The sequence below is a fragment of the Oncorhynchus keta genome, chromosome 29, assembly GCF_023373465.1.
Source record: "Oncorhynchus keta strain PuntledgeMale-10-30-2019 chromosome 29, Oket_V2, whole genome shotgun sequence".
Classification (NCBI taxonomy): Eukaryota; Metazoa; Chordata; class Actinopteri; order Salmoniformes; family Salmonidae; genus Oncorhynchus; species Oncorhynchus keta.
Genome location: NC_068449.1, coordinates 25,832,362 through 25,845,026, shown reverse-complemented (window position 1 = coordinate 25,845,026; position 12,665 = coordinate 25,832,362). Strand labels below are relative to the sequence as shown.

General features: G+C 46.3%; 1 protein-coding gene across 21 annotated transcripts in view; it reads left to right on the top strand.

Annotated features, from left to right (window-relative positions):
* The window catches only part of LOC118362598 (MAP/microtubule affinity-regulating kinase 3-like), a 32,815-nt gene that overhangs the window by 13,104 nt on the left and 7,046 nt on the right, over positions 1-12,665 (top strand). For 8 of the 21 annotated variants that reach the window (XR_004821245.2, XM_035743056.2, XM_035743054.2 and 5 more), the window contains exons 11-16: positions 4,772-4,884; positions 4,989-5,136; positions 5,293-5,510; positions 5,615-5,739; positions 8,147-8,413; positions 9,195-9,221. Coding sequence is in view for 20 of the 21 variants with exons in the window: in XM_035743056.2 (XP_035598949.1) it covers positions 4,772-4,884; positions 4,989-5,136; positions 5,293-5,510; positions 5,615-5,739; positions 8,147-8,413; positions 9,195-9,221 (898 nt within the window). In the remaining variant the exon portion in view is untranslated. The remainder of the gene's footprint in view (positions 1-4,771; positions 4,885-4,988; positions 5,137-5,292; positions 5,511-5,614; positions 5,740-8,146; positions 8,414-9,194; positions 9,222-12,665) is intronic. The other 13 variants (XM_035743061.2, XM_035743062.2, XM_052486330.1 and 10 more) reach the window with 3 other exon arrangements.

Here is a 12,665-nt window from a genome sequence, read left to right as displayed (position 1 = left end):
CACTGAGGGCTCTGTAGTCTAGTGGTGAGAGATCACATGTTTCACTGAGGGCTCTGTAGTCTAGTGGTGAGAGATCACATGTTTCACTGAGGGCTCTGTAGTCTAGTGGTGAGAGATCACATGTTTCACTGAGGGCTCTGTAGTCTAGTGGTGAGAGATCACATGTTTCACTGAGGGCTCTGTAGTCTAGTGGTGAGAGATCACATGTTTCACTGAGGGCTCTGTAGTCTAGTGGTGAGAGATCACATGTTTCACTGAGGGCTCTGTAGTCTAGTGGAGAGAGATCACATGTTTCACTGAGGGCTCTGTAGTCTAGTGGTGAGAGATCACATGTTTCACTGAGGGCTCTGTAGTCTAGTGGTGAGAGATCACATGTTTCACTGAGGGCTCTGTAGTCTAGTGGTGAGAGATCACATGTTTCACTGAGGGCTCTGTAGTCTAGTGGAGAGAGATCACATGTTTCACTGAGGGCTCTGTAGTCTAGTGGAGAGAGATCACATGTTTCACTGAGGGCTCTGTAGTCTAGTGGAGAGAGATCACGTTTCACTGAGGGCTCTGTAGTCTAGTGGTGAGAGATCACATGTTTCACTGAGGGCTCTGTAGTCTAGTGGAGAGAGATCACATGTTTCACTGAGGGCTCTGTAGTCTAGTGGTGAGAGATCACATGATTCACAGAGGGCTTTGTAGTCTAGTGGTGAGAGATCACATGATTCACTGAGGGCTTTGTAGTCTAGTGGAGAGAGGTCACATGTTTCACTGAGGGCTCTGTAGTCTAGTGGTGAGAGATCACATGTTTCACTGAGGGCTTTGTAGTCTAGTGGTGAGAGATCACATGATTCACTGAGGGCTTTGTAGTCTAGTGGAGAGAGGTCACATGTTTCACTGAGGGCTCTGTAGTCTAGTGGTGAGAGATCACATGTTTCACTGAGGGCTTTGTAGTCTAGTGGAGAGAGGTCACATGTTTCACTGAGGGCTCTGTAGTCTAGTGGTGAGAGATCACATGTTTCACTGAGGGCTTTGTAGTCTAGTGGTGAGAGATCACATGATTCACTGAGGGCTTTGTAGTCTAGTGGAGAGAGGTCACATGTTTCACTGAGGGCTCTGTAGTCTAGTGGTGAGAGATCACATGTTTCACTGAGGGCTTTGTAGTCTAGTGGAGAGAGGTCACATGTTTCACTGAGGGCTCTGTAGTCTAGTGGAGAGAGGTCACATGTTTCACTGAGGGCTCTGTAGTCTAGTGGAGAGAGGTCACATGTTTCACTGAGGGCTCTGTAGTCTAGTGGTGAGAGATCACATGTTTCACTGAGGGCTCTGTAGTCTAGTGGAGAGAGATCACATGTTTCACTGAGGGCTCTGTAGTCTAGTGGAGAGAGATCACATGTTTCACTGAGGGCTCTGTAGTCTAGTGGAGAGAGATCACGTGTTTCACTGAGGGCTCTGTAGTCTAGTGGAGAGAGATCACATGTTTCACTGAGGGCTCTGTAGTCTAGTGGTGAGAGATCACATGTTTCACTGAGGGCTCTGTAGTCTAGTGGAGAGAGATCACATGTTTCACTGAGGGCTCTGTAGTCTAGTGGTGAGAGATCACATGTTTCACTGAGGGCTCTGTAGTCTAGTGGTGAGAGATCACATGTTTCACTGAGGGCTCTGTAGTCTAGTGGAGAGAGATCACATGTTTCACTGAGGGCTCTGTAGTCTAGTGGAGAGAGATCACATGTTTCACTGAGGGCTCTGTAGTCTAGTGGAGAGAGGTCACATGTTTCACTGAGGGCTCTGTAGTCTAGTGGTGAGAGATCACATGTTTCACTGAGGGCTCTGTAGTCTAGTGGAGAGAGATCACATGTTTCACTGAGGGCTCTGTAGTCTAGTGGTGAGAGATCACATGTTTCACTGAGGGCTCTGTAGTCTAGTGGAGAGAGGTCACGTGTTTCACTGAGGGCTTTGTAGTCTAGTGGAGAGAGGTCACATGTTTCACTGAGGGCTCTGTAGTCTAGTGGTGAGAGATCACATGTTTCACTGAGGGCTTTGTAGTCTAGTGGTGAGAGATCACATGATTCACTGAGGGCTTTGTAGTCTAGTGGAGAGAGGTCACATGTTTCACTGAGGGCTCTGTAGTCTAGTGGTGAGCGATCACATGTTTCACTGAGGGCTCTGTAGTCTAGTGGAGAGAGATCACATGTTTCACTGAGGGCTCTGTAGTCTAGTGGAGAGAGATCACATGATTCACTGAGGGCTCTGTAGTCTAGTGGTGAGAGATCACATGTTTCACTGAGGGCTCTGTAGTCTAGTGGTGAGAGATCACATGTTTCACTGAGGGATCTGTAGTCTAGTGGAGAGAGATCACATGTTTCACTGAGGGCTCTGTAGTCTAGTGGTGAGAGATCACATGATTCACTGAGGGCTCTGTAGTCTAGTGGAGAGAGATCACATGTTTCACTGAGGGCTCTATAGTCTAGTGGTGAGAGATCACATGTTTCACTCAGGGCTTTGTAGTCTAGTGGAGAGAGGTCACATGTTTCACTGAGGGCTCTGTAGTCTAGTGGTGAGAGATCACATGATTCACTGAGGGCTTTGTAGTCTAGTGGTGAGAGATCACATGATTCACTGAGGGCTTTGTAGTCTAGTGGTGAGAGGTCACATGTTTCACTGAGGGCTCTGTAGTCTGGTGGAGAGAGGTCACATGTTTCACTGAGGGCTCTGTAGTCTAGTGGTGAGAGATCACATGATTCACTGAGGGCTTTGTAGTCTAGTGGAGAGAGGTCACATGTTTCACTGAGGGCTCTGTAGTCTAGTGGTGAGAGATCACATATTTCACTGAGGGCTTTGTAGTCTAGTGGAGAGAGGTCACATGTTTCACTGAGGGCTTTGTAGTCTAGTGGTGAGAGATCACATGTTTCACTGAGGGCTTTGTAGTCTAGTGGAGAGAGGTCACATGTTTCACTGAGGGCTCTGTAGTCTAGTGGTGAGAGATCACATGTTTCACTGAGGGCTCTGTAGTCTAGTGGAGAGAGGTCACATGTTTCACTGAGGGCTCTGTAGTCTAGTGGTGAGAGATCACATGTTTCACTGAGGGCTCTGTAGTCTAGTGGAGAGAGGTCACATGTTTCACTGAGGGCTCTGTAGTCTAGTGGTGAGAGATCACATGTTTCACTGAGGGCTCTGTAGTCTAGTGGTGAGAGATCACATGTTTCACTGAGGGCTTTGTAGTCTAGTGGAGAGAGGTCACATGTTTCACTGAGGGCTCTGTAGTCTAGTGGAGAGAGGTCACATGTTTCACTGAGGGCTCTGTAGTCTAGTGGTGAGAGATCACATGTTTCACTGAGGGCTCTGTAGTCTAGTGGAGAGAGATCACATGTTTCACTGAGGGCTCTGTAGTCTAGTGGAGAGAGATCACATGTTTCACTGAGGGCTTTGTAGTCTAGTGGAGAGAGATCACATGTTTCACTGAGGGCTCTGTAGTCTAGAAAGAGAAAAGGATGGATAGAAAGAGATAAGGATGGATAGATAGAAAGATGGATAGCTAGAGAGAAGGATGGATAGATAGATAGATAGATAGATAGATAGATAGAGAGAAGGATTGATAAAAATAGAGAAGGATGCAGATAGAGAGGAGGGATAGATAGAGAGAAGGAGGGATAGATAGAGAGAAGGAGGGATAGATAGAGAGAAGGATGAATAGATAGAGAGAAGGATGAATAGATAGAGAGAATGATGCAGAGATGGAGAGAAGGATGGATAGATAGAGAGAAGGATGCAGAGATAGATAGAAGGAGGGATAGATAGAGAGAAGGAGGGATAGATAGAGAGAAGGATGGATAGATGGAGGGATAGATAGAGAGAAGGATGCAGAGATAGAGAGAAGGAGGGATAGATAGAGAGAAGGATGGATAGATAGATAGAAGGATGCAGAGATAGATAGAAGGATGCAGAGATAGATAGAAGGATGCAGAGATAGATAGAAGGATGCAGAGATAGATAGAAGGATGCAGAGATAGAGAGAATGAGGGATAGATAGATAGAAGGATGCAGAGATAGAGAGAAGCATGCAGAGATAGAGAGAAGCATGCAGAGATAGAGAGAAGCATGCAGAGATAGAGAGAAGCATGCAGAGATAGATAGAGGGAACTGATGTATTATTAAGGGAGCTGATGTATGATGGAACTACAGCTCCGGGATCTTCCTCACCTGGCATGCTCCTCTCAACGTGATGTGAGCAGCACAGCGGGGGTGGAAGTGATTGGTTGGGAGGCAGATGGAAAATGGGGAGTGAATGGTTGGAAGGCAGCGGGGGTGGCAGTGATTGGTTGGGAGGCCTGTGTGTTACCCACTCCTCCCCTCCCCCCAGCACTTTTCCTCCTCTGCTGATGGATGGGGGAGAGGGAGGAGGGGTGATAACACCTGAGCTGGAATGCAATGCTGACTCACTCATGATGAGGTTTCTGCTGCATTTAATAAGTGGTGGATTCTTGTCGTTATGGTGGAATAGGAAGATATAAATACACCATTTCTTTAAATGAGTCATAGGACAAAGTGTGCATAATTGCTTATGAATTTTGTATTAACTATGTAGAACACACTAAGGATGTGGGCTGTTTTTGGTTGCTGAAACTTGTGAATAAGATATTTTTGTTATTTCGTTTGTTAACATTTTGGGTTGCAGGATTGGGGTCAATTTCATTAAAGGAATAGTCCCTGAAAATGAGAAAGTTGTTGACAGTGGTTGTAGAGGTGAGGGCTGTGTATGTGAACCCATGTCTCTGTACTGTTCCAGATGTAATGGTGGGGATGGGCTTCTCTCCAGAGGAGATCCAGGAGTCTCTGGCCAAGATGAAGTATGATGAGATCACTGCCACCTACCTGCTGCTTGGGAGGAAGTCTTCTGAGGTCAGAGCAACACTATAGATAGTTGTTTATATCTCCGTTCTAGTGCACAGTCTATCCAGAGTCCAGTCTTTTTAACATGTGTTCTTGTGACCTTTGACCCCTAGCTGGAGCCCAGTGAGTCAACCTCCAGTAGCAACCTGTCCCTGGCCAAGCCCCGGCCCACGAGCGAGCTCAATGGCCAGTCTCCCTCCCACCTCAAAGTCCAGCGGAGCATCTCCTCCAACCAGAAACCGAGACGCTACAGTGACCAGGGTGAGACACTCACAAACATTTAGAGGCAATTCTCATCTTTGACTCATGCTTTTCAGCTCAAATGTGAGGCTAAAGATATTCAATTATATGTAGGCCAGTAATGTTTCTTTCTATATCCTTTGACTATTTCTTCCTCGTTTTCTCTCTCTTCTCCAGTGGGTCAGAATGTTCCCCAAGGGTCCGGATACCCCAAGAGGAGCCAGACCAGCACGGCCGAAAACAACATCAAAGAGGAGGGAGGGGTGCAGCTACGCAAACCCAACACCCCCGGCGGGCGCAGTGTCCCTCCCTCCAGTCCCCTGCTGGGGAACGCCAACAACCCCAACAAAGCTGATATTCCCAATGGCAAGAAGGGTGTTACCCCCGTCCCCAATGTGAGTGTCTGCTATTCCATTCAATTATCGATTCTAGAACATAGTATGACACTCGAAGTGGGGATGAATCCCTCATTCTGATTTGATGATGTGTGCTGAATCAGCGCTTCTGTACCACCCTGCAGAATAACACTGGCTCAGGCGGGATGACAAGGAGAAATACGTACGTGTGCAGCGACAAGAACGCTACGGACCGGCTCTCTGTCATTCCCAATGGGAAGGAGAAAAGGTAAGGAACAGGCCGGAATGTTGCTGTGTTCACTGGCTGCCTGCACTAAACCCCTAGTGGCCCCTTTCACAGGAACCCTCCACATGGCATCAGCATTCAACACAGCACCTTCACTGTCCATCCCCCCAAGGCCTCTGAGGAAATAACTATGTGTAGTAATACTGTTATTATTGAGAGGAGTTATTAAAGAAAAACACAACAAGGCCTTTAGGGGAGAAATACCATCAATTTCTTGCTCTTCTTTTACTTGCCTTTCTTGGCTCCCTTTTTCTTCTCTTCTATCCATCTGGATAACTCTTGGTCTGGTTGTGTCCCAGTATAACTGAGATGTCTGCCTGTGTGACGAGTAGTCCGTTCTCTGGCCTTGCCCCCGTGTTGGCTGGCTCGTCCACCTCGGTCCAGCTGAGGTACCAGGCCTCTGGCCCTCTCTCTGCCTGCCTCTCAGACTCAGACTGGGCCACGCTGCCCCACTCCCACTGCACTCTGGACTTCTACAGTCCTAAGTAAGACGGCAGGCAGGGAGTCCAACTGTCTGTTTGATCTCTCCCCTCCCACGTGTAGACCACCTATTTCACTGTCTCGGGCCCTCTCTAACCCACGCAACGGCCCCACATCTCCATCCATCCCTTTTATGGACTATCTCTAACCGTTGTGATGGCGACATCTCTCCCTCTCTGTAACCTCTTGTAGGAGACAGCCCCACCTTTTATTATACACACAACTCTGTTCCCTCATCTCTCCATCCTCTGTTTGGTCCTTGGAGCTTTGATCTGACCCTGGTCTTGCCCTGGTATGGCACTGGGTTCCCAAAAACATCTCCATTAACGTTGCACTTGAAAACGCTCGTAATGTAACGCCTGCCTATGACCACTTGTAGGACAGCTAAGTGCGTCAGATGTTTTTTCCCCCCCGCCCGTGTCACTTTATACACAAAAGATCTCCGCTGAACATAGAATCACATGGTTTATCTTTCTCGCTGGGACCACAGATGACTTAGAACAAAGCTGCCCATGTCTTTGCAATCGATACAAACAAGCGATATATGAAAAGATGCTTCAGTTGAAAACCGAGATGACTGCATCAAATTATAAATACAGTAGGTTAAAGGCCTATTTCAATCATATTGAAATACATTTAATGTTCAATGAATTGTGGTTTATTTAGCTACTGTCTAAAGACTACTGTCTTTAATTTGTCTCAATATACTCTATTTCATGGTGCGTAACCTAACATGTGTGCAATGATGTGCCAAATGATTGATTTAGTGCATTTTTCTCGGGTTAGCATTAGAATAAGCCGCCTGTCATGGATTCCCCCGGTACTGCTGCTCATTCTGTGCACCGGCTCTGGAGACTCCGTCACAATGGCCTTCAGCATCACTGAACTGTTTCATTACGCACACCTGGTTCCCATTCCGCCTGATTAGTAATCGTATATATGTGCCCTCTGTTCACCATTGTTTTATCGGTTATAGTTCCCATGTCCGTTGGTCTGTGAGTACCTGTGCTTTGCTATTTCGGCTTGCGTGTATTGTGCACTAGTTATTACGGGTGTTGTGCATTTGTTATTACGGGTCTCACCCCGTGTAGTGTATTGCGGGTCTCATCCCGTGTATTTATTTGAGATTTAACCTCGCTCTTTTGTTTGGGTTACATCCCTGTGTTTGTGTACGTGTTTGTTTTGGGCTTCGTCCCCGTGCCTTTTCATGGCATGTTGTATATTTTGGGTGGAGTATTAAACCTCCCTATTACGAATTCCTTGCGCCTGTCTCACATCATTTATACAATGTGACACCGCCTCAATATTTGTAGCCGTAGGTGGTTATATCTCTCTAGTAGCATATCCGTTGTCAGTATTGTGAAATAATGTTAAGGTAAGATTTGAATGGAGAAAGCTGATCCGAGAGCAGCGCTCCCTTTCGTTCCATCCTATCAGTATCAACACATGCTCCAACGATGCACTTCATTCTGCATGGTGTTTTGGGAAACGCACGTTACATCTTCGGCCGTTGTAGGAAAGATGCATCGTTAAAACACTCGTAAGCCTTAAATTCCATCGCTGCCAGGAAACCGGGCCTTGTCTGGCACTGGCAGCTCCACCACCCACCTCTACCTTGACTATCCAAAACTGTGTCGGTCACTCCATGTTCCCCCACTAACCAGTTTCCCCAAACTGTTCATGTTACCTCTCTCACTTTCAAAGTAGAACATTTTAGGGAACTACTAGTATTATTCTAAATTAACGTAATTAACACAGGTTAGATTTAATTTGAGAGTTTGGGGCTTGAAGGTAAGGTTCTGGTGATATGGTAATGGCCCAGCTGGTGATGCTATGTATAGAACTGGTATGTACTGCCAGGTGTAGTCTGTCTTCTCTGTATCATCTCTTCCCTCTGTCCTCCCTGTAGTGTGGCCGTGTCTCCTGGCCAGCGGAACCCTGTGGTGTCCACCCACAGCATCACCAGCGCCACCACGCCCGACAGACTACGTTTCCCACGAGGCACAGCGAGCCGCAGCACCTTCCACGGCGGCCAGCTGAGGGAGCACCGCACGGCCACCTACAATGGGCCCCCAGCCTCACCCACGCTGTCCGACGACGCCGCGCGCCTTACCCAGACTCGCAGCCGCGGCTCCAGCAACCTCTTCTCCAAACTCACCTCCAAACTCACCCGCAGGTAGGTGTCAGGGACAACGGCTCCATGTCACTCAATTCAGCCGAGTCCAAGCCCCTAAAATATACTCGGACTATATCGAGCTACTGTATATCAAATCAAAACAACAGGTGTGGACTAACAGTGAAATTCTTACTTATATGGTTTGTTTTTAATCCTTTTAATCCTTTGAACACTGTTCCTTTTAGCTTCCTGAATCACATTGTGTGGAACGTTCACAGTCCTACTAACAATAGATTGTTCCAAAAGCACTGATAACGTAGCCTGGGTGCCAGCCTAAGAAATACATATAATTACATTTATCTCAAGTGTAAACCAGCAGGGAAAACCCAATTTTGAGTTTTTGTCCAGACTGACTAACACATCTCAGGCGGGCAGCCAGGCTACTGACAACAATTTAGGGATGTCCCAAGACTAACCTGACATTAGGAATAGAAATCAACATCTGTCTTTTGAACCTTCTCCTTCTCACCATTGATGATTCTAACCACCCTGCAATCTTATAAAAAAAGGTTTCCAAAAGCGTTCTTCGGCTGTACCTATAGGAAAACCCTTTTTGGTTCCAAGTAGAATTCTATTGGGTTCCATATAGAATACTCTGTGTAAAAGGTTCTACATTGAACTCAAAGGGGTTCAACCTGGAACTAAAAAGGGTTCTTCAAAGGGTCCGGCTATGGGGACAGCCGAGTGTGATTTTGTTCACTAATTTCAGCCAATCAGTCGTATTCCTTCAGCTGTCCTTCCTCATGTTCATGTTTCTTTGTGTTTCCTGATTCTGTTGTAGAAACATGTCATTCAGGTTTACCAAAAGGTAGGACCCCTTATTCCCTTCAGTGTGTGCAATTAATCGACTAAAACTCTCTTTAACCAATAATTAGCTGGAACTGACAAACTAACACACCGCTTAGAACCTTTGTGATTGGTCTCAGGCTTCAAAGATGGGGTATATTCTAAGGGCAGTGTTGTCCTCTTGATTGGTCAGTAAAAAAATCCATCAACAGCAAACAGAAAGCTTGCCACTAATCAATCTACAATGCATGCTGTGGGGACGGGGCTGCTTATGTAGTTGCTATTGACTGGTTTGTTTTTCACAAAGCAATGATTGGTTAGTATTGAACTGTTGTTCCAGGTAAGTTTGTGTGTTTTATGTAGACTGATATGTGTTTGAAAGGTAGACAGATTCTGGTGCTCTGTCCAGTATTGGATTTTTTGTTGTACGTTTATGGGTTATGCTCGACGGTCCCTGTGATAACTTGGCTGGCTTGTAAGCAATGTGATCGACTTTTGTGATGTGCTGAGGTATGATATAGATCCCTCAAATTCAACTCTGGACCTTGAAGCCAGTCCCACTGCTTTTTTAAATTCTTCCCCTCTGGTCACGTACTGATTTTAGATCGGGGACACCAGGTGGGTGCAATTTAATTATCAGGTAGAACAGAATCTGCAGGCTCCGGATCTTCAACCAAGAGTTGAATACCCTGATATAGATTATTCTGATAATAATGATTGTTTATAAGACTTTGGGAACTTAAGTTTGTGGAATATTGGTTTGTGGAGTCATATGTACACTGTTAGGGAACCAAGAGGCTTCCGAAATAAATTATTGGGTAGCTTTTTGTGAACAAGTTGTACTGATAGCAAGATCAGATGCAATTCACAAATTCAAAGGGAATTATGTCTTGAGACATCAATTTCTGAACATTTACAAGCGGATGGTCTGGCAGCTCAGGAGCAGTTTAAATAAAAAAGCAAAGACAAAGCTCTCCTACTATACCTCCTCTTCAGAGAAAACCTTCTGGTCCTCAGTCTGATTCAAGACGTGTTTACACTGCTCCTTAGCCCAGGGCTAAGGGAGATTTTAAGTCCGGGGCCAAGCGAGTGTTCATACTTGCACATTCTAAAGTGGACTAGCATCAACCTTAGCCCAGGGCTAGCGGGCCCTGCTCCGGAGCAGGTTAGAAATGACTTTTCGGGGCTAGCCCCAGAAACACGGTGCCAAAATAGCCCGTGTGAAACAGGGTCATTGCATTTTGGTACACCAGAAGCACTTTAATTTCCATTGGAACGCTGCATTTGCCTTGCAGCATTGCATTGCGTTGTGTTGGATTTACCAAAAAACAGCTTGACGGAAATGGTAGCAGAAGGTGAATGTTGAACTTTTGCTGCACACGTATCCAGATGATGCTGCATACCATTTTATGCAATGACGCTATTGCTATGATTGAGACATTAAGCTCAGGGCCCTGGGTCTGAACCCCACCCTGTGCAACTGGTTCCTGGACTTCCTGACAGGCCTCCCCCAGGTGGTGAAGGTAGAAAACAACACTTCCACTACGCTGAACCTCAACACAGGGGCCCCACAAGGTTGCGTGCTCAACCCCCTCCTGTACTCCCTGTTCACCCATGACTGCGTGGCCATGCACACCTCCACTTCGATCATCAAGTTTGCAGACGACACAACAGTAGTAGGCCTGATTACCAACAATGACAAGTCAGCCTACAGGGAGGAGGTGAGGGCCCTGGCAGAGTGGTGCCAGAAATTATGTCAACAAAATGAAGGAGCTTCAGGAGACAGCAGAGGGAGCATGCCCACATCCACATCGATGGGGCCGCAAGTTCGTCGACGTACACATCACTAACAGTCTGAAATGGTCCACCCACACAGACAGTGTGGTGAAGAGTGCCTCTTCAACCTCAGGCGGCTGAAGAAATTTGGTTTGGCCCCTAAAACCCTCACAAACGTTTACACATGCACCATTGAGAGCATTCTGTCGGGCTGTATTACCGCTTGGTGAGGCAACTACACCACCCGCAACCGCAGGGCTCTCCAGAGGGTGGTGCGGTCTGCCCAACGCATCACTGGGGGCACACTGTTTGTCCTCCAGGACACCTACAGCACCCACTGTCACAGGAAGGCCAAAATAATCATCAAGGCCATCAACCCCCCGAGCTGGCCTGTTCACCCCGTTATCATCCAGAAGGTGAGGTAAGTACAGGTGCGTTAAAGCTGGGACAGAGAGACTGAAAAACGGCTTCTATCTCAAGTCCATCAGACTGTCCACCCAGTACCTTGCGCTGAACTTAGTCACTGTCACTAGCCGGCTACCACCCGGTTACTCAACCTTGCACCTTAGTAGCTGCTGCCCTATGTACATAGACATGGAATCACTGGTCACTTTAATAATGGAACACTGGTCACTTTAATAATGTTTACATAATGTGTTATCATTTCATACATACAGTGCCTTGCAAAAGTATTCACCCCCTTGGTGTTTTTCCTATTTTGTTGCATTACAATCTGTAATTTAAATAGATTTTTATTTGGATTTTATGTAATGGACATACACAAAATAGTCCAAATTGGTGAAGTGAATATTAAAAAATTATTTGTTGAAATAAAAAATAAATAAAGTGGTGCGTGCATATGTATTCACCCCCTTTGCTATGAAGCCCCTAAATAAGATCTGGTGCAACCAATTACCTTCAGAAGTCACATAATTAGTTAAATAAAGTCCACCTGTGTGCAATCGAAGTGTCACATGATCTGTCACATGATCTCAGTGTATATATACACCTGTTCTGAAAGGCCCCAGAGTCTGCAACACCAATAAGAAAGGGGCGCCACCAAACAAGTGGCACCATGAAGGCCAAGGAGCTCTCCAAACAGGTCAGGGACAAAGTTGTGGAGAAGTTCAGATCAGAGTTGGGTTATAAAACAAATCTCCGAAACTTTGAACATCCCACTGAGCACCATTTTAAAATCCATTATTTAAAAAAAGAAAGAATATGGCACCACAACAAACCTGCCGGGAGGGCCGCCCACCAAAATTCACGGACCAGGCAAGGATGGCATTAATCAGAGAGGCAACAAAGAGACCAAAGATAACCCTGAAGGAGCTGAAAAGCTCCACAGCGGAGATTGGAGTATCTGTCCATAGGACCACTTTAAGCCGTACACTCCACAGAGCTGGGCTTTACTGAAGAGTGGTCAGAAAAAAGACATTGCTTAAAGAAAAAAAAGCAACACCTGACAGGGGCGGCCTGTCAGGTGTTTGTTAAAAGGCATGTGGTAGACTCCCAAAACATATGGAAGAAGGTACCTTGATCAGATGAGACTAAAATGGAGCTTTTTGGCCATCAAGGAAAACGCTATGTCTGGCGCAAACTCAACACCTCTCATCACCCTGAGAATACCATCCCGACAGTGAAGCATGGTGGTGGCAGCGTCCTGCTGTGGGGGTGTTTTTCATTGTCA